The sequence below is a fragment of the Scomber japonicus genome, chromosome 12 (assembly GCF_027409825.1).
Source record: "Scomber japonicus isolate fScoJap1 chromosome 12, fScoJap1.pri, whole genome shotgun sequence".
Classification (NCBI taxonomy): Eukaryota; Metazoa; Chordata; class Actinopteri; order Scombriformes; family Scombridae; genus Scomber; species Scomber japonicus.
This window is the reverse complement of record NC_070589.1, coordinates 14236123-14262720: the sequence shown is the minus strand read 5'-3', so window position 1 is coordinate 14262720 and position 26598 is coordinate 14236123. Positions and strand designations below refer to the sequence as shown.

The window sequence follows — 26598 nt, the reverse complement described above, 5'->3', positions numbered from 1 at the left end:
ACCATGTTGGCAAGTGTCCAACTTGCTCAACACAATTTTCTTGAGTAATACACAGTATGAGGATGGGTAGCTGATCTGCACAAACAGCTTCAATGAATGAGAGAAAGCAAACACATTTCCCTGTTGTGTTTCCTTCGAACATAGTGGTTATGTGGGTGGCCTTGTTTTATTCTATCCTGCAGAGTCTCTCTTATTCAACTCTACTTTTTTTTTTGTCCAACCTGAATCAAATCGCCTCTCTGCAGGAATTTTTCTCTCATCCCAACCACAGGAGTCATTTTGCATAGGGTCATTCAGTTCTGAGGCGAATGTAAGTGTACACAGGCTGATCTCTTGCACACACCCACAGACCACACACACACACACACACACACACACACATACATCTGTCCACCAGACTGCCTAACCTTCGCATTCCTCCTCTTGGACTCTTAAAATGCAAATATGACCTCGGGTACCATGAAAAAAAAAAACAACTACTCTGGGTTGCAAATTTCTTCCATGCAAACATATGCACACACACACACACACACACACACACACACACACACACACACAAAAAAAACATCACACAGAGCAGTAGAGTTAAGTCATAAAACTATATTTATAAATAAAAAGACATTTTTCCTTGATAAAAGAGTAGTGTGAAAGACATGGTAAGATTTTTTTTCCACTATACAATATCACAAGACAGAGACTGAAAATGCTCTGGTTAACAGATGAAAATGCAGTTATGTAGTGTAAAAATGACTCTTGAAGCTGGATGTTTAGCATTGTAAAATGAAACTAGTTGTGACCACCTACATATATAATAAAACAAATGTATTCTTACAGTAAAAAGGACTGTGATTCTCTTGCACTACATACAATTTTTTCCATTTCTTTCTCTCATAAGTCAAGCAAACGTTTAAAAAGTCTGAATAAGGTTAACAGTTAGTGTTCATTTCAGCTTTCTTTCAGGGTTTTTTTTTTCTTGTTAGAGGTCAGCAAGTAGGGATTGTAAGAAACGAAGGAGGGAAGAGGCTTTTTCTTGCTCAGTTTTGACGTGGACAGGGGTGGGGGAGGACAGAGAATGTTAGATAAGGAGGGCAGAGAAGAGGGAAGAGTGAAGAGAAAAACAAATGAAAAACATCCATGTAGAAAAGCGCTGAGTCATCTCCCACAGCTGTGTTGTTTCCACCTTCTCCCTCCCCTCTCTTGCTCTTTTTGTCCTTACACAAACTCTTCCCCACCGAGGAGCGGAAACTGAGAAAGGCGCTTTGGTTCCATCTTGAGCGAAGGGGTTTCTTCACTGAAGAAAGTATGGCCACTACTACTAGGAAGAAAAGCACAAGAGAGGAGGAACATTTTCTCTCAGCAAACACAACAGGATTGGTTCCATTTCTGCTTTTAGGAGGTCGAGGCCTTAGGTTACAGCTTTTGCAATCTTCACTTCCTCCTGTCCCAGCATACCGTCCTTCTCAGCCCTGTAACGACATGAGAAAGCCCAATCTGCTACTCTTTGATCGGCCTGTAACCTGTGTCACATCACATCAACGAAGAACTCTCCGGCGTTGCCAACTGCCATTCGCAGGGACTGCCGTGAAGCAGTGAGCTCAGGTGGCACAGTGGCAAGCTCCCTGCCTGGTGGGGCGCCAGGGGCAGCTGTAGACAGATGTGGGGGCTGGGGAGGCAGGCCAGGGGGGCCATAGACAAGGCCGGGCCCATAGGCTATTAACTGGGAGTTGATGCTTCGGTGGCTGACAGAGCTGCGGACGCTTCGCTCACTAGGTGGAGCCACCGAGCGCTCACTTGGAGCTCGGTGGCTTCTGATCTCTGCATCGCTGCCACTACCGCCAGATTTCCGGCCCTCGTTCTTGCTGCAGTTTGAACCACTGCTTCCTGTGGACAGAGAAGAACACAAAGTGATAATTATCCATGTATCATGTTCAAACATTTTACATATACCATTTAAGTCAATATGAGTCACCAACATGAGCCGCTCACTCTCATCCTAGTGAAGGGAGGCAGGCAGTGCTGACCCAGTTTGTGGAAGACTCAGGAGAGCTGCATGACTAATGTAGGCATGGTCACGGAGCATTCACTGTCTCTCACAAGCCAAACAGCTTAACTGTTACCGAAAGCAATTACACATTTTAATTTTATCACCGCAAAAAGCCCTCTTGTTTCTTCAGACTGATGACTTTAAAACTTTAAAAGTTTATATGATTAAATGAAACTTCCTGAAATTCTGGCAAATGTCCTTATTGCCATCAAACCCACACACAGATAAAAAGAGGACACAATTTAACACATTTGTGTCTATTAGAGAGAAAGATCTTAGCACAAAACTTGAAAGCTTGAGAAAACCTCATCACAAGTGAATCACATCTTACGACAGCCCCAACACTGTGTTCATATGTTGTATCTTGCTGACATGTAAATCATTCAATCATACATTCACGGTATGGTAGTGTGCAACAGCAGTGTGCTAATCAGGACAGTATGTCTGAGATGTTGTGTGCAGTCAGTGGGCTCAGCTGTTCTCCATTGCGTAAGCAAACTGCTCTGAAACCACAATGTCTGTTTTTCTATTTCTACATGTTAAATAACATGTAAATGAGACAGCTTTGGAGTGGCTGGAAGAAACTTTTTTTTCAGTTTTGACAGAGCCACGGTATTTCCTTCAAGACTTTGAGGAAAGCTAAAGTCAACATGTAGCGGACCCTTTTCTATATTGAAAGAGCAGACATGAACTGATTAACCTTCTCATGTAACTCTGGATCAAGACAGCAACAGGAAACTAAATCTACATCTAAGAACAAGTATTACATAAGGAGTTCAAGATTTTGTTTTTGTACTCCCTCTGTGCAAAGTGCTTTTAAAGTGATACTTTAAGTCAAACTCTGTTACTGCCGGACTGAGAAGTGGTTTGTAAACAGTGTGTAGTTTGATCCCCCATAAAGAAACAGCTGTTGCTTACATTGACTCAGGTTAGTTACAATGACTGTCGTGGTGACAACTTTCCACTATTTTAATGTCACTATCACACTCTTTGCTTTTTTTTTGCAAAGCGACAAGTGTTTCAATGTATTGAGCTTACATATGAACAGAGAAGTGGAATATGTAGCAGTTTGAGTTTTCAAGGACATTTTGATACTTTCCATCCAATTCATTATAACTGAATTAAACCTGATCCAATTCCTCATGAGAACTGTATAAGGCCAAATTTCAAGTCTGTAGAGTTGGTTGTTTCATACTCTTAAGACAGATCTTATGTGCGATATATGGAATTGGTAATACTCAATATGGTATAAAATACAACCCTACTGACTTGTCTTCAACATGTGTTACATACTCTGATGAGAAATGCATGAAGCATATTCAGGCTGGACTCACCACTATGCTGGCTTCCTGCACTGCCAGCGCCTGGTCCACCGGGGAAGGGCTGTGACAGGTCGTAAGGGTGAGGAATGGGGAACTGGTAGGGCAGAGCCATGGGCCAGGGGGCCGACCCTGGGTGTGGCAGAGGGGGCAGAGTGTCGTGATCTGAGGCTCCCCCACTGGAACCATCATGGTCATGGAGAGACAGGTGGGTCATGTCTGAAGGAGACAGATAAAGAAACTGATTTAGGCATCCACATTAGCAGCCAGTGTAGGATTGATAAAGTTCGTCCTGTTTTACTCTACAGTAGTTGCATAAAACATATATTCAACTACACCAAGACACTTTAGAGACACTTGTGTTCACTGCCACCGACACTCCAAACAGATTTGAGCTCATTCAAAACTTCAGTGTCCACTTACTGCCGCAGAGGTCTCCAAAAACGTAGTAGCACTGCTCAGAGAAGGTGATCTTGTTGACGGTATGTCGGATGTAGCCGGCCTTCAAAAGGTTGCTGGCGTATTTTCGGGCTTCACGGCGATCTGAGAAGCCTTCAACATGATGGAAGAGCCAGTCCACCACATCAGAACCTGAGGACCCAAAGACGTGTTTTATTGTGAATTTTACAATTTTACTTTGACATTTTATGACTAATTCATGACACAGAATAATACTGAAAATTTAGATTTGAATAATCTATATCTAGATGTGACATTTACTTGTTTTCAGTTAAAAAAAAATACTACTACTAGTAAATAAAGGAAAAATACTTGGATTATTTGACTACCACCCAATAATTAAAATTAGTAATGACGTTTGATTTAGCCAAAAATGTACAATTCTGAATGGATCTAACAGGGATCATTTCATCACTTTAGTGACATTGTGGAAACACTGAAAGTCCCAATCTAAAACTGAACAGAACAAATGAAGAAAAGAGATTAATGTGTGTGCATATTGATGAAGGAAATAATAATATATGCTGCATCATGAGGTCTGCTGTGATAGACTGACCGATAAATGCATTAGCAATGGTGATCTTGAGCCACATCCTGTCCCGCACCTCCAGACCTGACTCTGGGCAGGCCATGGCCTTAGCAACTGTTGCCATGTCGCTGTGTATGGAGAGGTGGAAGTCATCGAATCCTGGGAGAGACCAGAGAACACGTTTCAAGTTAACATGTCTGTCTGAGATATTTGACACACACATATATATGTAAAAAATGTAGAATATTTGTTTCCTACACTATTAAAAATGTGCAGCACACTGTACCGTTAACTGGACAACTAGAAAAATAAATGTTAGTCTGTTTTAGGAATTTGCCTCAAATAACATTTGCTTTTCTGTGGTCAGAACTGTAATTTGACCCGTGCTATGTCTTGATCTTTGATTTGGTCTTGATCTTTGTTTGACTTGGACTAAAAGTGAGTCGTTCTTGACAAAAATCCCAACAAAAGTCTGAGCATAATGAATTTAACTTCCTCCCTAGAACACAATTACAGACTCAGATATTATCTAACTTTGATTTTTTTGCATTCCAAGATGAGAAGTGGTTAAGTGTTGTAATTTTCTTTCTGGTGTACCCACTTCTCCTTCGACGTGCCTCGTCAACTTCCACTTCAGTCAGTGATTTCGTACATTTCACATAGTGCCTCAAGACCGTGCCCAATAAAACGGTGTACATCCTCTGTTAGGAACACTGTGTATGTGACAGCTTGATTTGGTTTTAAAACATCCAAAAACATTTTTCAGTATTCAAATAATTGTTTCTCATACGTCCTCTAGTTAAGAACACTTTGCACAAACATATCAATACTGTTGCTTTTTTTGCTTCACAATCTCTTGATGGGTATAAATATCCACATAAAGCGGACCCCCCCCTCTGGTCACACCCTTTGTTTGGTTGCATTCACTGCATTATGTATTGTTTGAGGCTATTATCAGTGGATTAGGTGTTGAATCTATGTTGTGTTCAACAGATTTCTCTCCCTATGGTTAATGAAGTCTAGTGCAAAATAGTGAGAATAGAAAGAAGCACTTATTCTGGTTTTTAGGGGCCGACACAAACTGAACTCGGCAACGCAGAATGTTTTCTTATTTTTTAAACTTGCTGTAGTTCTTTTGAAAATAACTTCTGGCATCAACACAGTAGGCCAATTCTCTGAAGCATTTAAATAAATTACCATTAAACTGACCCAAAAAAGCAAGGTACACCAGAATTAACTTTTTTTTTCTCCTACCAGTGTTTAACTGATTTAGATTTCAGAAGCATGTGATGAAGTGAAATTTATGTTCTGTATGAAAAAGGAAAATCTCAAAATACGCGAATCACCATCGATGTTGGCCAAGAAAGTGTTTCGAGAGGGAAGATTCCTCCACAGAAAGAAAGAAAAATACTTCGCAGTCCTTCCAAAGATTACAGGGAAGATGAAAGTGGTGAGTTATGGCTCCGTTTTGACAAGTGTTATTGAGCAGATGGAAGCGAGATGTGAGGCTGAACACAGTAAAAGCTGGAACACAGACTAGTCGCTGGAATGCAGCAAGAGGGCAAGGCAACTCTTAACACAAAGATTTACTAACACATCTGAGAAGGATACTGATATTACTGCATTTTTGGAGGGTAAGGGGGGTTTCCATGTTGAAAAAAGTTAAACTTAGAGATATCACAGTACATTGTACATTCAAAAAGCACCATGAATGTAGGTTGAAGGCTGCAGTACATAAAAATTGCCTCCAGATTTTGATAAAACCATAAGCCATGACAAGCAGCTGCAGAGTGTGACAGGACTCACGTTCAGTCTCGGGGATAGAGCTGCTGATGGAGGAGCTGGTGGAGGTGACGGTACTCATGGAAGGGCTCATGCCATATGCAGGGTATACCCCAGTCATAGCCGCAGTATGTGACACCCACGCAGCTGGATCAATGGGTCGGATTGGCTCACCTGCATAATGAAACATAGAGTAGGAAGTTAGTGTTTGTGATCTTACAGTAAAATTCAAAGTCAGAGACACATCCATGAAAACAGAAATCCCAGTAAATCATTGTTGAAATAATACAAATCACAACAACAACAACAAAAAAAACACTCACTCCTCGGCAGAGCAAAGCAGCTCCGTGGGTTCGGGTCCCAGCACTTGGCCACAGTCAGAGTAATGGGACTGGTAAAAAAAAAAACAGAGACAAAGTTTACACACAGACCTAAAACACACAGGATGTCTCAGCTTCAAGTTTACTAGGATTCTGTTATGTCTTTGCTTTGCAACCTGTGTTTTATGGAGGGATATTTCTATTTACTGCTGTTAAAGATGCTTCAGTGTATCGGTGCGTGCCTGTTTGCAACTCACCCTGGCTTGTGCACTATGTCCCTCAATACTCGAACTGCATCATCATTGCTCATGTTCTCAAAGTTGATGTCGTTCACCTACGGGGATTAAGAAAAAAAAACCAATTCAAATGATGACAATCAGGAATGGACCTAAAGCTAAATTGTTTCCTGTAATTTCCTCAAAGTCACTCCAATAAATCCCACTACACTAATGGAGCTGGCAGTGTTTCAACATAGCGTGCAATATTAGATTTTAGGAGTGGGTATTTAAGAAAGAATGAAAATGGAAATCACATTAGAGCCACAAATACAGCTGACTGTCCTATAAACTAGTCACCTTGTAACACCATGTGACACAAGAAGGTTATAATGTGATTGAGATAACACAGTGAGAGGTGGGAATCAGATTCAAAGAAAGTGTTTCATGGTAATCTTAAATCACCTGTTGAATAATTATATACTGCAACATGCAATCGTGCCATTTCAGAAACACTTCTCCCAATTTTTACACATGGTCTTTTGTAACACCTCTGATTGCTCTCACATTACCAAGTCCTTTCACACACATACACACACACACAAACACACACACACTTTCCTGGTCCAAGTCCCAGGTATGCAGACACACATTTTTTTTATCCTCTGTGTGTGTGTGTCTCTCTCTCTCTCTCTCTCTCTCACACAGACTTATACAGACACACACCTGCAACAGCATGTCTCCAGGCTCTATGCGTCCATCTGCAGCCACAGCTCCTCCCTTCATGATGGAGCCAATGTAGATTCCTCCATCTCCCCTCTCATTACTTTGACCCACGATACTGATGCCCAGGAAGTTGTACTTCTCTGTGAGGTGAATAGGAACACACAATATGTATTCAAGAAAGTATTACTGGTTGAGTGAGTTAAGACAGGAAAGACTGTAATGGCCTGCACCAATAAGCAATGAATCATTTACATTTGTGTATCTTCCCATCTTATGAGAGGATATTTTAAACTCCAACATTATTTAGTTATGTGGCTCAGTAAATGACTGTATAGAGACTTTATTCAGAAAATCAGGAGGCTCTGTTTAACCAAATCAAATTTCATTCACCGTGTAATTTCCACAAGGCTGAGTTACTTACCCATGTTGAGGGTGACAGTGATGATGTTCAGAGACATGGTGGAGTCTGTGATGCTGCTGAATGATGACGACTGGATGGAAGAGTGATGAAAAGTGGGATTAAACAAAGAACTATGATCAGAAGAATCTCAGACTATAAGTCACAAACTGGTAAGATATTTTAATAAAAGAAGTCTGTGGCTGATTTCCAGTCCTGTGCGTTTGTGGTCTCACCCTGTCCATATTGGAGGCCTTGGGTTTCCGTCGACGACGGCGGTGTCGTCTCATTAGACGAGATGAACTCTGTTCAGTGGAACTACTAAACCTGAGAAAAAAACGTAGCTTTTTAGAAATGATGCATGGTACATTGGCATATCCATGCAATATGAGTTACTAAAGAAATAACACCACACTGTACATAACTTTGGTTGTGAATCAGGTTAACAAACCATGACAAATTATAAAGTGGATAAAAATACCTGGGCAGAGACAGAAGCTATTTGTCCCTGAGTAACTTATCCAAACATCAAATTTAAACCTCTCTGTTACCTACTTAATAAGAAAGCACTTTAACCACTGAAACCGTAATGAGGGGGATGCCTGCCAGGAGTCAGGACCAACTGTTTATAAAACAGCATCCACTTAATTTTGAAGCTATGACCTGAGTAACAAATCATCAGCTGGCACCAGTATGTAGACATTTTGCCGAAGATGAAGCTTGATGAAGCTTTGATCTAAAATTATTGGGGCTGCAAACACTGTGGAAAAAAAAACATCCTGAAAGATGCTTAAAGACTGAGAACAGCAGTGTCTGTTAAGCGGGTTGCAGATAGTTCTATGACTCCTGGAGGGAAACCAAGGGGGTAACCGCAAAAACCGCCAGACAATTAGACTGTACTAATCTCTGCCAAACTCCCATCAACTGTGATTCAAGATACATTCCTCAAGCCTTTTCTCACTGGGAACTGCAATTATGAACAAGCTAAACAGCTATGCAGAGCATCTGACCTGCTGGTTGCGTCGTCATCCTCTGAATCGAAGCAAGAGGTGGACTCCAGCTCACTGCTCATGAAGGATGAGCAGCTGTCGTACTCGGCGCCTCCGCGTCCCATTCCCCTTGATGAGTACCCATTCTGCCTTCCACCTGCAGCAGCAGACAGCATCAGAATGAGACATGTATACACAAAAAGTAAGAATTTACACAGACATCCACAAATTAGAATTGGCCACTTTAGGTTTTCAGATGCAAACAATAGCACATATTTATATCAAACTAGAAATGTAGGTGTAAAAAATGTTTCAAATCATGTCTGTTCCTCATTTATCTGTGTCTAAAAATTATATATTAGAATACTATACCAACTAAAACAAAAACACTTTGTTAACTGTAGAGCAACTACATGTTTTTCTGAGTGTGTCATGATGTTTCTTTCCACTGCAACACTTTTAATTGTTGCACAAGCCTGTGCACACTTAGCTTTGCTTACAAATTCATACTAAGGAGGGCTGCATCACTTTAGTCTTAGTGTACAAACCACCAAGTCAGATTTATGCCATTTCGAGACACTCATTGCATTGAGACATGCATGAAAAACACTAGAGTTTTAGCTGCCAGATGAATGGAATTTAAGCTGTGAAAATGATGGAAATACAGCTGATATGCTCACTATCATAAAACAAAAACATCATGAGTCAAACAACTTTCTGACCGTGGTCGTTAGTGTGTTTCCGTCGTGGCTTCTCCCTCTCTCTCCTCTGCGACACCATGGAGCCGGTCTCTGTGTCGTTGTCCAAACTGTCCCGACCGCTTGCTGCTTTCCCACTTCAGATAGCGACAGTGCATAGAGTTACCAGTCAGGACGAGATAGACAGTCTGGTTTTACCATTAATTACACTGCATCATTATCCGGGCACTTAAGCTCATTTAACAGCCACTAACACAAATGTTTATGCTAAGTGCTTCTTACTAATCACATTACAAACTGTGTTAAGTAGACTAGCAAACTGCAGCTGAGGTCAGTTGAATGCTTGGCAAGAATAGTAATTGTTGTGTTGGTCGACTTATTTCTGTCTGGTGAGAATTCATCTTCATTACTATCATGTGTCTTCTACATACTTTGCAGATTGAACATATTGCACTTAAAAATATGAAAACTGACAAAACTGCAACTAAAGTATTTAACATCTAAAAGGATGATGACAGGAAGTGTGAGTCATAGAAGTTAACCATCCAAAAAAGGTAGATGTTTTTCCTCCTAGACCTAGACGGTCACAAGGTGTCATTCTTTTTCCATTCAGTTTGCTGTTTCCCATGTTACTACGCTTATTAGGAAACACAGAGGGACTCATTCAACACAGACACTGAGCCAAACACAAAGTACGCATGGCATCTCTGTCTCTTCACGCACACCCTCAGAGTCAAACATTGCGCAAAACCTTTCTCCTGCACACTGAAAATACAGAACACATGCACAAGCACATATACTGACTGGTAGGAAGGTGGTCTGGAGTCTCCGATACCCCCGGTCCTTTCCAAAGGGGGTGCCTGCTCTAAACTGTCTGCCACTGAGCCTGCGTCTGTATGGGCTCCATCTCCAGAGACCAACTGTGGACAGACGGAGTTAGGTCAGTCAGAGGGCTGAGACAAACACTCACACAGAAAAATACACAGAGACACAGAGGAAGTGGGCTGCAGACCACGGTCAGAGCAGAGCTCTGTCTACTGGGTTTACACTACACACTCAAGAGTTGTGTGGTATATTCTGTTATAATGTCACTGCCATACAGACTTAACAGAATATGACAAATTGTAATGTCAGTATACAAATGGGTTGCCAGCATTTGCACATAGTAAATAAAGCTACGGCAACAGGAATAAGCAAACCAGCTAATTTATCCAAAAATAAGAAAAATTAGCTGCTGTTTGGACTCCCTCAATTTAAAAATTATTTCCACTAATTTCCTGCTGACAAAAGCAGAGCTGTCCAAAGGCAGCTGATTCAAAGAGTTGAGAAACACAGACCCTGTGCCAGGACTTGTGGTTTGTCTACCTAACGGCTTTAGTTGCCAAAGTTACAAAAGTGTGGGAAAAACTGGCATCTGATGGACTCTAACTGTGTTTTCAGTTTATATGACTAAGGTCATTTTTAACATTGGCCCATTCTTCCATTTAATTTTCCATCATTTGTTTTTTTTTTTTAAATTCCAACACATTCAAAGTAGCATGTGTCCTGTCTGCCCAAGATCTTATGTATTACATTATGCTGTGTATCTCGAGTTGTACCACATCTTAGAAGTTGTCTGCATTAAAAATGAAGCATGTGTTTGCATGATTTGCATAAAAGAACAAGTTTAAAACAACATGAAATCAGTGTGAAACTGTCTCCACTATTAGCAGGCAATGGTTGGTTAAGCAGTTAAACTATGCTAGCTGTTTATGTCATAGCTGGGCTATTAATGACTACTATTCAACCCCATATCACCATCCATATCAAGTGTACTGTATCTGTTAGTCAGTACAGAAATACAACTGTTTGAAATTGAGCACAGAGTAAAGAATCTTCTTTTTTCACTTCATGTTTGCAGCACATATATATTAACATTTTACATCAGCATCACCACATTCATCAAGTTAATTGGCATTTTTGCAGTAATGATTTAAAGGATTTTTTTCTGTCATATGATTAATGGGATAAAATAGAGCTCAAACATACCATAGAAAAGCTGAACTTTACAGACTTATTTACTTGCACCTGTCCAGATATGCTGCTAAAACCATATGCTGTGAGGGTTGGACAAGTGAAAAGAGTAATGGCATAACAATGCTGCTTGTTGCAATGCTTATTTTGTTTACCCTTTTACCCAGTTTATACCATATATATTGTGTATGTTTTATTTGCAGTTTACAGGAAGTCTGTCCAGTGTGCACAAATCAGAAACATGTATTTGATTTTGACAGCAGACCAGCTGAAGTTCACTAAAAAAATAATTACATAGACAGATTTGTTATCTGACTATAAAACATAGCGGGCCAGACCGGGCCAGACTAAGTGAGCTGGCCTGTTGTGATGATGTGATATGGTGATAACAGCCAGGCCCTTGGACCCCAGAGATCAATCAGTCAGGTCATTGAAACAACAGATGAAAAGTGGAGACAAACAAATGGACACACTGCAACAAAAATAACATTTCATTGTACATGGAACATTTCAGCAAGCCCCGAGAGATAACAAACACTCACACACACACACACGCATACATGAATAGAGGAACTGGCTCTGAACCACTGCCAACCAAACCTCCACACAGTCTAATGAAAATGACCACAACAGAGAGACATATCAGGACGAGCACTGTGGGTGATACACTCAAACATCTAGTGATAACACTGTGTTGATGACTCTCAAATAAAACCTATAATCATAACCATGCTGTGTGAAATTAACCAGAAGCATCAGCTCTTCACATCAAGACACAGAACACACTCTCTCTCAACTTTATTCTCCTCTCCATGTGAGATTCAATCTTCTTGTTAGATGCCATGCAGTGAGGCTCTTTGTTATGGAGTATTTTCCTCCTATCCTGTGATTTCACTTGCTCTTAATCCAATTTCAATGTAGAGAAGAGAGGAAGGGAGGCTGTGCACCGGCACCAGATGTCTCTTGTGTTGTGGAGACGGGAGAATTTCTGCTTAGAGACTCTTCGTGATATACTGCATGCAAGTACCTATTATGTACAGACAGTGACAAATTGAAGGAAAAACCAGCATAAAGTGTCTTAAGTAAGCTGTTGGGCCACCACGTGCTGCCAGAACAGCTTCAATGTGCCTTGGAATTGATTCTACATGTCTCTGAGCTGGACGGATGAACAACATTCTTCTAAAAGATATTCACTCAGTTGGTGCTTTAATCATGGTGGTGGAAAGTGCTGTTGGTCCAAAACCTCCCAAATGGATTGAGATCTGATGACTGTTAAGGCCATAACATATGATTCACATCAGTTTCATAGTCATCAGTCTATTGGTGACCCCCTCATGCTCTATAGATGGGGCATTGTCATCCTAAAAGACACCACTCTCATCAGTATAGAAATGTTTCATCATAGGATAAAGGTGATCACAAGTAAACCCAAACCATGCCAGCAAAATGCCCCCCACAACATAACAGAGCCACCATATCCTGTCACTATAGGGGTCAAGCATTCCGGTCATGAATAAGGTGATGGACGACTCATCTGACCATATCACTTTTTTCCACATCGCTTGAGACCAGTGTCTATGGTTTACACGCCATTGAACTTTCAAATGTGCATTCATCTTTCTAATAAAAGGTTTTGGCACCCCAACCTCATTATAATATCCCTCTGTATGTAATTGTCAATGGTTCTTACTAACACAGTGGAATCACTTCTTGCATTGACATTCTCAGTCACCTGAGGAAGAGTTGCTGTTTCTTCTCACGTGTGGGCTGTTGAGCACAATTTCTAACCTTATTTACTGATGTCTTTCCCATAAATCTAAACGCAGATGTCACTTTAGTCGTTGTTCTTTCCCACTTCAGGAGGCCACATTTAAAAGTGTAATATGAACAGCCAAACAAAAAATCAGCTTTGAGCAATAAATCAGAATTGAGCATTTGGACCTGCGGTGTGAACGTAGCCTAACACACAGATGCATAGCACATCTTTGTGACATAGTTGTGGTCACTGGCCAACAGATGGTAATCATTGTCATACATGCATGAACACAATTGCAACACAGACACAGACAAGCCAATGGTGACAAATAAATACATAAAACAAACAAACAAAGCAAAAAGATTTCACTCATGGATGTATTTTGAGCCTACCCATGACACCACACGTCCATTAAAGCAGGGCAGCTTTGCGTTGTCGTCAGATATTTCCTCCTTTACTACCCTGTAAAGAGAACAAAGCTTTGTTTCAGTAAACCTGCACCGACACAAAAGCACTCTCAGGGCAATAAAACAAGGGCAACAAAAAATGGGCAATATTTCCATCAACAAGGACAGACACTGACAAATGGGACAAGACAACCAATGCTGATTTAATAGTGCCCTGTCTACACTATGGTTACACACTGCCAGCCACAGATTTACAGCCTTAAAACACTGTGTATAGAAAACATCTGTGCCGATTATCATCTAACGAGAGCACACACATCAACAAATCCCTAAGTGTTCCTCCAAAGACACAACACATCCTTCATGACCTCTAGGCAATTTCAGCATTAAACAGATGGCTAATCTAAAATGTAGCTATGGTAGAGAAACAACTAATTTAACAGTGAAATTGACCTTTTTTAAATTATAGGTCAGTCAGTGAGTCAAGTTTTTACAGTGTTACACTTTTAGACCTAATGACATTATTCCCCAAAATCTTAAAAAACAGAATATTGATTATTTTGTAATCATTGTCCAGTATTGTCAGTTATCTTGTATTGTTTTAATGCTATGTGGTGAAGGCAAAGATGATTTTCCACAAAGTGATCACTTAAGTTCTTAACTAACTGTATATCAGGGGATATCAGCACAGACCTGGAAATCCACTCAGAAGACAACAACCTTGAAGTTAGCCCCTGCGTCATAAGCAATCACTGGTGTCTGTAAATCCGTCCAAATCATCCAAGAACCAAGAATTTCCAAAAGGAAGTTCTTAGTTGTTGGGAAGTTCATGTGAGGATTTCCTACGCCAACAAAGCTCTGCCAATTCAATTTACCCATTTCAACCAAGTGGATTTAAAACAGTTTTCCTGTCAACCAATCAAGTAACAGATTACTCCATGGCAAGAATCAGATGTCAGATGATACCTCAACCTTGTCAAACAGACAAGAGGACAAGTCAGTCCCCACATGCATTTAGCAAGTGCCCCAGACTGCTGCTGCTGCTACAGGATTAGTTGTGTCTTTGAGAGGAGGAATAGTGGTGGCCACTGAGACTTTCTTTGAGACTCTTGATAAACACAGACACCAGTTTCTATTCCTGTATGACAGGTTGCTCAATCTACAGCAACACAGTTTTGAGTAAAAGTGTCAATGGTTTATTTACAGACTATCCCTCCACTCCTCACAACATGAATAGCTGTCCCACTTGCAAATGTGCAGAAGTTGTTGCCCCACCCTGGTTTGAGTTTAGCCAAAAACAACTAGGGAAACCTGGCTGAAGTGTTTAAAAATAGTACATTTCTCCCCTTTTACTCTGCAGAAGAGACTCTGTCCGGAGGAACGTAAAATGTCTACTTTTCCAGCCATGTTTTAACACAAAAGGACCATAAAGCTGCCAGAGTGATGAACAGGGCATTCCTGTGTCCAACTCTGCATTCCTCAGGCTAATAGACAACAACAGCAGGGGCCTGCTGGACTCACTGACTTCAACTCTAACTGTCCCTTTACTTTCTGCTGTTATCCTGTTAGCACAAGCTTTCAATATATCTGGCAGCTACTGACAGTTCACAAGTGCTTATTAGCGGTGTTGTCGACCAGTCATGTTTATCTAAAACAAGTTAAATTGCCACTCAGGACTTTCGCTAGTCTTCACGAAACAGCCAAACACCAAACTTGGTCATACAAAATCAAGGTACAGGAGGCATAAGCTAGCCACACCAGCAATGTAAACAAACGGGGTCGGGACGCTGAACAGACCTGCTAACGCCGCTAGCAGCTAACAAAGGAACTGCAATGCAAGAAGCTAGCTGCTGACCGAGAGCCAGGTAGCGTTAAAAACTGATGACAAGCCAGCTGGCGGAGGTAGCAACTAAGTTAGCGTGAATCTAGCTGCTCTAACGCTGAGAAAACACAGGAGTAATACGCTGAATCAGTGTCAAACGCGATAAACCCGTCAACAGTTACCCGAAGTCATCGTCCATAGATTTGAAGAAGAATTTGTAATTTGGTTTCTTGAGGACGCTTTTGAAGTCTGCTAGAGTGACTTTGTCCGCCGGCACAGACAGTTTAACCAGATACGGTGTCTCCTGGTCGTCGAGGTGGTAGATAATTTTGGTCTCCCCCATCTCGGACTGCGGCTAAGGCGAGGCAGGCAGGGTGCATCAAGCCGAGGGCCTGGCAGGCTCCCTCTCGGGCCCCGACTCCCCGTGGCGCTGGCGGCGGCTGTGCCGTGGTCCTCCCGGCTCTCCCTGGCTGACCGACTCGCTGCGTAGCCCTGGTTCTCGTCTCTACGCCAGCTCGCTAACCTTGCGCCTGCCTTTCAATACAAAACAGCACCTTGCTCCTGTGCGAAGGGTCCGAACACTGAACCGCGATAGTTCCCGTTTGTATTAAACTTCCGATATGCTTTAAAATGACTGAAAAACAGTTTGAATATGCAGGAAAGATCAGCAATCTTGGAAGCGTCGGTTTTCCCTTCTCGCAAGCTGCCAAGCTCGGTAGTTGCACACGAAACTGCACAAAATCGTCCAAGCCTGTCTCGAAGGGGCCCCATCTACAGGAGAGGAGGAGAGCTGCAGCTTTGCTCTTCTGCTGCAGTGCATGAGTCAACAGAGGCGGTCATACGCAGAAGGGCAGAAAGCCCCTGCAGGCCAGAGGGGCCACCTTCATTTGGCACACAATATTGAATTATGTTTCATTGACGGCTGCAGAAACCCTAATTATAAATATGAAAACAGATGTGAGAGTTCATTGGCGCATAAACCATAGACACTGGTCTACAGAGATGTGGAAAAAAGTGATATGGTCAGATGAGTCATCCTTCACCTCATTCTCAGCCAGGCCTGATTGCTTAACCCCTACAGTTAAGGGTTTTGGATGACCAAAGAAGAAGGAAGACAACCGCACACTGTATTATGCGCTCCCGTGATTTAATTAAATACCAACATGTTTCAACCCTGGTTTTTGGGTCTACTTGTCCCTTTAGAAGAAAGACTCACTGCAGGTCAATGCAAAGCTGCTCTGAGTGATCACCTTCATCCTATGAAGAAACATTTTTATCCTGATGGGAGTGGTCTCTTTCAGGACGACAAAGCCTCCATTCATAGGGCGGGGGGGGGGGGTCACTGAATGGTTTGATGAGTATGAGAATGATATGAATCATATGCTGCGGCCTTCACAGTCATCAGATCTCAACCCAGTCGGGAGATGAACCAACATGGTAGACAGCATTCTCCAACACCATAATCAAAACACCAAATGAAAGAATATCTTTTAGAAGAATGGTATTCCTCCCTCCAGTAGAGTTCAGAGCTGTGTCGAATCAATGAAAAAGCACATTGAAGCTGTTCTGGCAGCACATGATGGACCAGCAGTTTACTAAGACACTTAATATTGATTTTTCCTTTAATTTGTCAACCATCTGTGATAAACAAGTAGCAGTTAATTGCTTATTTGAAAATTAAAACATTACTCTGGTGGTGAAACATATATTTTTGATTTTCTTCAGAAAACATCTTAGCAGTAACAAACAAGCTACATGTAAATATCCTTATTATGCATTTCAAGCAGCACCATAATAAAACCAAGCCCTCCCCCAGTCAGTCTAGATCTTCTTGGTTCAGTGCGTGTACAGACTGTCCTTAATTGACTTAATCTTCCTCACTCCTCTGTTGTTGTGCACCTATTGGGAGGTGGACAAATTAAACCATTACTAATTAAACCATTGTATGTATGATCTGTACATATACATATACTGTTAATGATATTAATTTCTCCTGTGCGTTTTCCTGCTTTAGGTCAACCATGTCTGCCATGAAAAAGACTCCTTTGTGTCAATGATAGGTATGTTTAAAAATGTTTAGTTGAAGTAATAATTACTTGCTAAATAGTCATTTTGGTTGCTTAAATCGTACTCTTGAAAAAGTGCATTTGATCCAATTATGCTTTTTCTGGCAACTAGAAAACATACAATCTTGTTTTATGCAGTTTTTTAATACATTAACAATATTTATATTTCATCATGTTCTGTCCTAGAATGCTTTTAAAGATTCTGGATATGCTTGTAATTGTAAAACTTGGTTAAATCTTCAGTAAGGAATGCTCTTAAGTCAAATTGGAATATGTACAGCAACCGCAATTTATTGGACTTCATTAATTTTGATTTGCCATTACAGACAACACAAAGCAAACAGTACATATAACATATTGCTCAATGCACAGTTAGTGAAAGGCTCTCAAAGATCAATAAATGGTGTAGAAAATGGAGAGTCGGAAACAGACATGATCTGTCTCCTTTTCTTCTGAGAGTAAAACATTACTGATAGAATCATCATCATCATCTACTCGAATCCTGCCACTGCAGTGGGAGGACATGACAATATAATATTTTTACGTACAAATACAAAAAAAGGAAGGGAAGGGGTGTTTGGTCTCTCTCTCTGTTTTTAAATAAGCTCTGACGAGTGCTGAGGAGCAGAGTGGTAGAAGGTTTCAATCATCTAGAAAGTCGTCATCGAGGTTAACGTCTGTGGTGTCGATGTCATCTAGCTCCATGTTGTCCAGGTCCACTTCCAGCTCGTCCAAACACTACACACATGGAGACACACAAAGGAGTGAACATAATTATTGGTTTGAATAATATTTATTAGTACTTATTATATGCAAACCACTTGAATTGGTATTGTATGAAATGTGATACAAAAAAAACCTCTCCATTAGAGCACAATCTCCAGTTCAAGTACTTGATTAATTGTTAATTCATTCTGAGAAACAGAGTCCAGTGTGTGTTATGATCAGTAAGAATCTCATCATGTATAAAAAGCTGAAGACAAATCCCACCTTATCTTTTTGTGACTCCGTCTCCTCCTCTTCCTCTACCTCCTCCTCTTCCTCTACTTCCTCCTCCTCCTCTTTCCCCAGTGGAGTAGGAGCTGCAGGTTCAGACTGTGAAGGCATGAAGGCTGCTGTTGGAGCTTCAGGAGCTGCTGCCACTGAGGTGAACTCCTCACTATCCTGTGTCTGTCAGACAGAATCAGACAGGTAATGAATATTTGAATACAACTTTTATATTGCTTCATCCAGCATTTATTGACTCCTTTTCTATATTAAAAAAAAACAATATCTACAAATGATATGTAATCAAGTTATTATTGAATGTCAACAGAAAATGTTGGATACTGTAGACAAACCTTGGTGACAGGAGGAAGGAAAGTTCCTTTGGGCTCATATCCCTGAGCCTCCTCAAGAATATTCCTGTCTTCATTGAGCTAAAAAAAAAAATGAAATACAGGAGAAAAGATGATAACACAGCTTTAGACATTTTTATTTTTAGGCTGACCTTCTAGCATTTTACCCAAAAAGTGATTAAGTTGTAGAATTATTCTCTATTGACAACAGAACTGTCCAATTCGTCCATTTCAAACACACAAAACTCACCGTGACCAGAGGATAATCTTTGGCTGGCCTGGTGGTGCCCAAGCAGCTCTCTCTGAGGTAATGCTCAGCTGCAAAGGCTTCCTTCAGCCCAGGGAACAGATTTTCATACTCTGTAGGGTCTGCTAAGGACTCAGCCGCCTACAATGAAAATAGGTCACGTTCAAGAACAACAGTAACACATCCACACTGCAATAAAATAAATCTTCAGATCAAAAGATTTTTATTCTCTTTTTAAAAAGGTAAAATCTACAGTCGAACTTTCTGTCCAAACCATTTGAGTTGGGGGACACTCTGATTCTATTAATCTAAATAATATCTTTAATCGCAAACATAGATTGTTTTTCCAAAAGTGGCCAAAAACTAGAATTCATACTGAGGTCAAATAATTTCCTGTAGCAATGTTGTTTCTATAATAAATAAACAACCCCAGGAGCAGGACTGACCTTCTGATTGACTTTGGCCAGGTTTTCCCTCCACAGTTTGACCACACGGGATACCTGACTGGGCAGGTAGGTGCGAGCCAGGAAAGCAGCTTCAGGTAGTCTGTTAGTTCTGATCAGCAGCTCCAGACATTGGTCCAGTCTGCAGACAAAAGACGATACAGTTACACTAGCAACCACATATTCAGTTTACCCACCATTGTCACCCCTTTTCAGTCTCATACACTTGGTACTTACTTCCCCTGCAGGAAGTAGGTCATGAAGGCCACATTGTTCTTTCCATCTCTCTCTGCCCCCTCAGCCAGCTTGCCCACCATGGTGGCGTTGCCAGAGGCTGTGGCAAGGAGAAGCAGGCCGCCGTAATCCTGCGCGTGGTGCAAGCACTCCTGGGCCAACCCAAATTGGCACTTACTGATAGCTAGCTCTGCTAACTGCTTCCACTTCTGCTCCGACTGTAAGGGTGAGAAAGACAGCATTGAGAAAAGGGGAGTACTGTGTTTGTGTTCATTTTTAGTGTAAAAATGAAAACTATAGTGGATAAGAGGGAAATTAAGGGGTAGAGAGCACAAACAACATCTTACCTCTGCCTCCACAGCCAGCTGGTAGGCGATCTTCAATTCTCCCAGCTGCAACGCCAGCTCAAACCTGTGTTCAGGGTCTGTGGACACAGCAAGTGCCTGCTGCTTGAAACCCTGAGGAGACAAAGATACAAAACATGACATTAACACAGAATGTATGTTATGTCCTTTTGGCTTTTTTTAACTCTGAATATCTTAACAAAAATGAATTGAAAATATGCCCTTTAATTTTTTTACAGTCCATTTAGTGCCATTTCCTGACCTGTTTCTCCAGGAAATGGGCCACTCTGGTCCGCTGCTCTTTTGGAATTGTGGGAAGCACCTTGTCGGCCATTCCAAAGTCCCTTCTCATTACAGCAGTCTGGTACTCCAAGACAGAGACCAGCAGGGAGTAGCTGACAATATTGAGCTCCTTGTCTCCCAGGTACAGACGGTCATCTTTGGGTATGTAACCCAGCAGATACATTGTTCTGCATGGAGAGATGGCAGTAAATTGTTAGGATGCTGCACACTTCACAGCAAACAAAAACACTTTTAAAGCGTAGCATCCGTATTTTAAACTTTATATACAACTGTAAACTGATACTTTTTTCCTTTTTTTTTTTTTTACAAGAATAGTTTTGCTTTAGATACATGCATTGTACAACCTTAAGAGGGTTAGAGATAACAATTTATCTGAACAACAAAGTCACCATTAAAATCAAGCCAAAACTCTGTATTCTTACCTGTCCAGGTGAGCAATAGTGACAATCTCTCCTCCTACATAGTAGTTGAGTCTGTTGACAGAGCTGGTGTAGATGAAGCAGTCTCCAACCCAGAGTCCAGTCTTCACAATCTCCTGGATCTCTCCTTGGACCTGAACAACATTAAATCAACAGTAAGGGTATATATATATACATATGAGATATTGGTTTATAGCACTATGTTCGAGTTATGTTGTACTATGATGATTGCCAGAATTTTGAAACCTAACCTGAAGACTGAGTATTTTTATGCCTGCATGTAGGGGTGTGACGATACACTCAGCTCACGAGACAAGACGAGACTTGATATTGGGTTCACGAGATAGAGACGAGATTTTAACTATATTTAAGAAAACTTCAATGAGGAAATACATGAATGAATGAATATATATATATATATATATATATATTCACAAAATGGAAATAATGCAGGTGCATTTTGAAATGTTTTTTTTTTCATCTTGTAATGAATCACTTCAGTTCTACTTTCTAAATATATAATTATCATATGCAGCATGCATACATACTGTAAAAGGTTTACCCATATAGATATTTTATAGATGGAGAATTTTGGTATTAATGGAAATAACATAAATACCAAAAAGTAAATTATAAAGAGTAGAAAAAATTCTAATATGTAAATATAAATTAAATAAAGAATCCAATTATCACAAATGATAACATATTGCTAATAAAAAAACACAGAAATAAAAGTAAATTGCACAAATCCTGTATCACATAAATACACAAGTAGAACAACATATAAATTGTGTTATAATTTAGTAGTGTGACTAATTTGACTTTTTCCATCATTAGGCTTCCATAGCTGTGCTAGATTCCCCCGCTCCTCCTACTTCAGGCTCTCAGTGTAGAGACCTGAGGTCAACTTACCACTGCTCCTCTCCTCATCTCCTACTTCTGACTGAGATCTTCTTCTCGTCACACCCCTACCTGTATGGTTACTGTATCATATACGCAAAAAGGAAGGGACGTATAGACATCCATATCCAGACACTCACCTCAAAGGCATCCTCAATACCATCCTCTGTCACTCCTTCATTGTTCTCTTGGGAGGCGGCTACTTTTTCTGCCATGTAACGCAGAATGAAGAAGGACTCCTCTGTAGCGATACAGACCAGCTCACCAGAGTCTGACCAGAAGATCTGCAGGTTGAGGTGAAGGTAAGAATCAGACAAAAAGAAGTGAGGTACTAGTTAGAAAACCTACTAAATGATTTACACATAATACTGCTAACACCCAGGTTACAGTAGCAAAAGAACTGGCAAGATTAATCACACACACTATGTTCAAAATGTGTGGATTGAAATACCTAAATATGAAAAGGAAGTCAATCTTACGTGTTTGGGCTGGATCTCAATGCGGCGGATCAGTTCTGTGTTCTCCCAGTCATAAAATGCCAAGCCATTCACTGACCTCACCCCGAGCAAGAAACCTCCATTAATCCCTGCAGGGACAACAGGAACACATCCAGTGAGAAAAACAGTGAGAACAGCTTCCAAAACCAGTAATCAGCTATAAAACAATCTTCTTATTACCTTCGGCTCCAAAGTCAGGCTTAAAAGATTTCTTTTCTTTGAAATTCTTGAAGATTTTGACAATACTGTTGCTTTCTCTGATGGCATATCTGTTACAAACATGAAAGTGTAGCAGTTATTTAATTAGTAGGAGTTAAACACAAAGTGGTTTCACCCATTTATAGGAAAATCCCTTGGCACTGTGAGAACTATAATTGAATGTGTGGTCTCTAATGTTCAGTGTGAAGATTAATAGTTTTTTTTTTTTGCATTAATACAGATTTTGCTCATGTATTTAGTGCATAAACTTTGCTAAACTCAGAACAGATTTTGTGAGCTACTACAAAACTAAACCTCTGTTTTCAAAATGAATACTTACTCAGAAGAGTCATGTGCCCAAACAAACTCCTGTGCTGAGCCAAAGCTCTTATTCCTCAGAGCCATTGCAGTGTAGATGATATACTCTCCATCTCCACACACCACAACAAACCTAATGAGCACAAACACATACAAATGAAACAGAGCTCCTCTAAAGTAAAAAATAATAGTGTGGTAACGAGTCAAACATGTGTGTTGAGTGTATGCATACCTTCCGTTCGGGTTGTGCTGGATGGTTTGGGGGTAAATCTCACAGCTTCCCATGTCTTTTACAGCCAGCGGGAGTCTCTCTCCGTCCTTGATCTCGGCATCACCCATTGCCTTTAAGTTGGCCTGCTGAATTTCGCTGTGTTTGGCCCAAATGATTTTGCCGTTGGTGTCCATAGACATGGCCGGCTCCTCACGACCCACCTATAGAGCAGAGGGAAGCAGGAAAGAGAAGTGAGGGGGAGTGTCTGATTTGTCATGCTATGTCTTATATTTATCATCTTTACAACTTCACACTTTTTGTAGTGAGGGTGAAGTATGAATTTTATCCTCTCAATCAAATTTGCAGAATTACTCGTCCTTGTACTCACTTTGATGATGATGCTGCCTTCATCATAGCCCAATGCCACATTGTTGGAGCCCCTGAGACCGCATACACACCACACTCTCTCCATGCCATAGTTCAGTGTGCTTTCCAGGCGGTAAGTGCTAGAGTGCCAAATACGCACAGTACCTACAGAGGGAAGATGTATTGTTTCAAAAACCAAATATTAGTGAGGCTTTGTGAGAGAACTAGTGTAGGATGTAGGGTAGTGGGATTTTTTGTTTGGGGAGGAAAGGATTAGTAATATTCCTGCTCACCATCCTCGGATCCAGTGATAATGATAGGAAGCTCGGGGTGGAAGCTGACACAGGAGACGTTTTGAGCGTGGCCTTCCAGAGTCTGAACACAGGTCTTGTTCTACAATGCAGAGAGGAACTAAGTTGGAGCAGGTTTATTATGTGGACTTTTAAATGTTTGCTAAAGGATGCCCACAGCTAAGAAGAGGCGGAGCAATGAGGAACAAACATTCATATTAGCGCTGTCAGTACTCTGTGACTGACCCTGATCTCCCTGTAAAGGATGTGGATGGAAATAACAGAGTAAGAAATGCAACAATAAGGTTTCTAACCTGATAGTCCCAGATTTTAACTTGGCGGTCATCAGCCCCTGATATAAGGTAGGGCTTGTCTCCTCCACTGTAGTAGTCGATACAATTGACTCCTTTCTCGTGACCCTCCAAAGTGAAATTGGGAGACGAAGAGCCAAGCTGCCAAACCTGAAACAACACAAAAATATGATATAAAATTACTTTCTTTCATTATAAATGTGTAAGGAATACACAAGATTAATCTATAGACTTTGACAAAGCTACAGTACAGAAGCTGAGTATCTGGTAAAGTTAGTAGCAGTAAGGGTGACAGCAGTAACACCAAGTGGTTCCCACCTTGATTGTTCTGTCCAGGGAGGCGCTGGCAAACTGATTATTGTCCTTCGGGTTGATGACAATCTGCATGACATAGTGAGTGTGACCCTCAAACACCTGACTGCACGACCACTTCTTGTCCCAGTCCCATAGCTTGATCAACATGTCATCTGCACAGACACAGAAACATATTCATACATATGTACATACAGAAATACAGGTGGATTTGAGGAGAAATTTGAGTGTTTTGTGATAAGTGAATCAGGAGAGCCTAGAGTGAACTAGGTGAAGTCAAGACTTTACTAGCGTACCACTGCTGGTGAGGATGTATGGCTGGGTTGGGTGAACAGCGATGCAGCGGATGTAATCAGAGTGGGCCTCAAACATGTGGACCCGCTCCAAGGTGTTGTAGTTGAACACACGGATCTGCATATCATCCTGTGCAAAAGGAGAAAAGAAATGTTCAGTAATTTGTATAATTTACACCGTAATCTTTTGGAAAGTTACACAACTGAATAAGTAAATAAAGAGAAAAATTCAAAAGCATTATAAAATATGTTGGTATCAGTTATTTGAGTCAAACATATGGAGAACACTTAAAGCAAACAGTGTAATGTGACATCACGTGATTTTATAGCACATGGCCAGAAAATAGTAAAACTACAAGCGAAACTTCTTTAAGCTTATAATCTCTTTATATTACCAGTTTTGATGTCACTGGTATAATAGGTGATTACTGTCAGAGTCCTGGTCCCAACACAAACACTTAAATGTTACTCACCGCTCCTGTGATGACCCAGTTCTTCCTGGCCACAAATTTAGAGGCTCTGACAGGAAGATCACACACCTCAAAAGTCTTCACTAGGGTCTGGAAAAAAGAACATTATTGACCAGGTTAAAGTTGATCTATTTTATGCATTGTCACTGCTTCACTTTGCTGATTTTATTTAATGCACTGGCCAAGTCATTGTCATTCAAACATGCTTAGTAATGTGCAAAAGTTTTGGGCACTTTAGATGTTGTGATATGTATAATAATGTAATACCATCAGGGAGACATTTGATCTGTCCCAAATTTATTCTGCAGCATGACAACAACCCCAAACATAGCCAGAGTCATAAATAGCTACCATAAACAACACGAAAAACCACAAATCCAGCAACATATAATATATAATGACTCACAATATTGAGAACACCATTAAGTCTGTCTAGGATTACATGAAGAGACAGAAACAAGTGTGAAGCCTAAATCCACATAACAACTGTGGCAAATTATCCAAGATGCTTGAAACAACTGTGCAGGTCATTGATAAATAAAACTATTCATGACATTGATTTTGACAGCATCTTCAATTTTAGTGCCTATAGCCTTTTGCACAGTAACGTTACTCCTGTATAGTGTCACCTAGAGTGATTGGACCAGTAATTAGTGATCATACCTGTGTTTCGTGGTTCCACACACAGACACTGCCGTTGTACAGACTGGCCAGCATCCATGGTTCAGTGGGATGAAGGTCCACACTCTTGACTCGGTCAGATCTGGCTGTCAGCCTCCGCTTAATGTCCAGCCTCAGAGGCTGAAAAGACGGGGGATATTAATGTCATTTCTCATGCTGTTGCATAGTACCAGTGAGCAGCTTCTACATGGAAGTTCAACATTAATGATGTGGCAAAAGTCTCTGTCATATTAGCAGACACGTAAACGAGATGGTATTTAAACCTCTTCGTAAAGACAAAGTAACCATTATCATATTGACACTGACTGAGGAACAGAGTTTCAATAATCAGTTACTTCTATATCCTACAGTAATTCATTCGACAACATAAACCAAACAACCAAAGTTAGAAATGTTAATATCGGTTAGCTAGCTTACTCAAGCTAGTTAGCCGCTAAGCTATTTACAAGAATGGAGTATTATTTAGACCTTCACTGCGCATTATATCATAAATTAAGAGACTCGGAGGACATATACGTAAACAAAACATGTTCCGAAGTATTTAAAATGTTTCTTACCATGTTTTATCACCGTGTTGTCGCAATAAGATCAGATAAATGTGTTTTAAGCAGGGGCAATCGGGTTCCAAATGTTGCGATTTCAGTGAACAGTGCACTGGATACTGACGTGGAACTTCCTGAATCACGGTATCGCGAGAGTTGAGCTGGAACTGGTGACGTGACATGAAGGTCAGCTGTGACTGCCACCGTGACATCGCCTCACTATATTATAGGGCAAATTGTTATGCTAGATACTTTTATATACAGTTTATATGGGGAAAATGGAAAAAGTTAAAGCTAAAAGAAAAAATGTATAGATAGTCTGGAGTAACTGTGAGTGGCT

The 26598-nt window shown here is 40.8% G+C and overlaps 2 protein-coding genes across 3 annotated transcripts; both read right to left on the bottom strand.

Moving 5' to 3' along the window:
- Positions 1–1038: 1038 nt before the first annotated feature.
- LOC128368884 (segment polarity protein dishevelled homolog DVL-3-like) lies at positions 1039–16232 on the bottom strand. Of its 2 annotated transcripts, XM_053329789.1 has the most exons (15): positions 15659–16232; positions 13640–13709; positions 10283–10398; positions 9503–9615; positions 8802–8937; positions 8028–8118; positions 7816–7885; positions 7395–7534; positions 6711–6787; positions 6457–6524; positions 6158–6307; positions 4379–4510; positions 3787–3954; positions 3379–3582; positions 1039–1881 (listed from the first exon to the last, which is right to left on the bottom strand). In XM_053329789.1, exons 1-15 carry the CDS (start codon positions 15817–15819, stop codon positions 1523–1525), a joined length of 2055 nt encoding a protein of 684 aa, XP_053185764.1. In that variant the 5' UTR covers positions 15820–16232; the 3' UTR covers positions 1039–1522. The 2 variants fall into 2 exon arrangements, with proteins under 2 accessions (XP_053185764.1, XP_053185763.1); XM_053329788.1 differs by lacking the exon at positions 15659–16232 and having other exon boundaries at positions 13640–14107.
- Positions 16233–17807: 1575 nt separating this feature from the next.
- copb2 (COPI coat complex subunit beta 2) lies at positions 17808–26376 on the bottom strand. Its single transcript, XM_053329346.1, has 22 exons — positions 26274–26376; positions 25699–25836; positions 25039–25125; positions 24569–24695; positions 24279–24427; positions 23964–24110; positions 23653–23752; positions 23382–23524; positions 23015–23214; positions 22805–22915; positions 22447–22535; positions 22249–22355; positions 21910–22053; positions 20873–21003; positions 20410–20617; positions 20151–20261; positions 19807–20021; positions 19573–19711; positions 19130–19267; positions 18883–18960; positions 18533–18712; positions 17808–18280 (listed from the first exon to the last, which is right to left on the bottom strand). The coding sequence occupies exons 1-22, from the start codon at positions 26274–26276 to the stop codon at positions 18185–18187; spliced, it is 2841 nt and encodes a 946-aa protein (XP_053185321.1). The 5' UTR covers positions 26277–26376; the 3' UTR covers positions 17808–18184.
- Between the last annotated feature and the right edge of the window lie 222 nt (positions 26377–26598).

Coding starts and splice junctions, on each gene's coding strand:
- copb2 (XM_053329346.1), bottom strand. Junction 23,215..23,381: donor AAGGCAGCATCATCATCAAA/GTGAGTACAAGG, acceptor TCTGCTCTATAG/GTGGGTCGTGAGGAGCCGGC. Junction 18,281..18,532: donor CGGAGTCACAAAAAGATAAG/GTGGGATTTGTC, acceptor CCATGTGTGTAG/TGTTTGGACGAGCTGGAAGT.
- LOC128368884 (XM_053329788.1), bottom strand. CDS start 13,954: ATGATAATCGGCACAGATGTTTTCTATACACAGTGTTTTAAGGCTGTA. Junction 9,616..10,282: donor TCCAGACCACCTTCCTACCA/GTCAGTATATGT, acceptor CGCTATCTGAAG/TGGGAAAGCAGCAAGCGGTC. Junction 6,525..6,710: donor GACATAGTGCACAAGCCAGG/GTGAGTTGCAAA, acceptor TTTTTTTACCAG/TCCCATTACTCTGACTGTGG.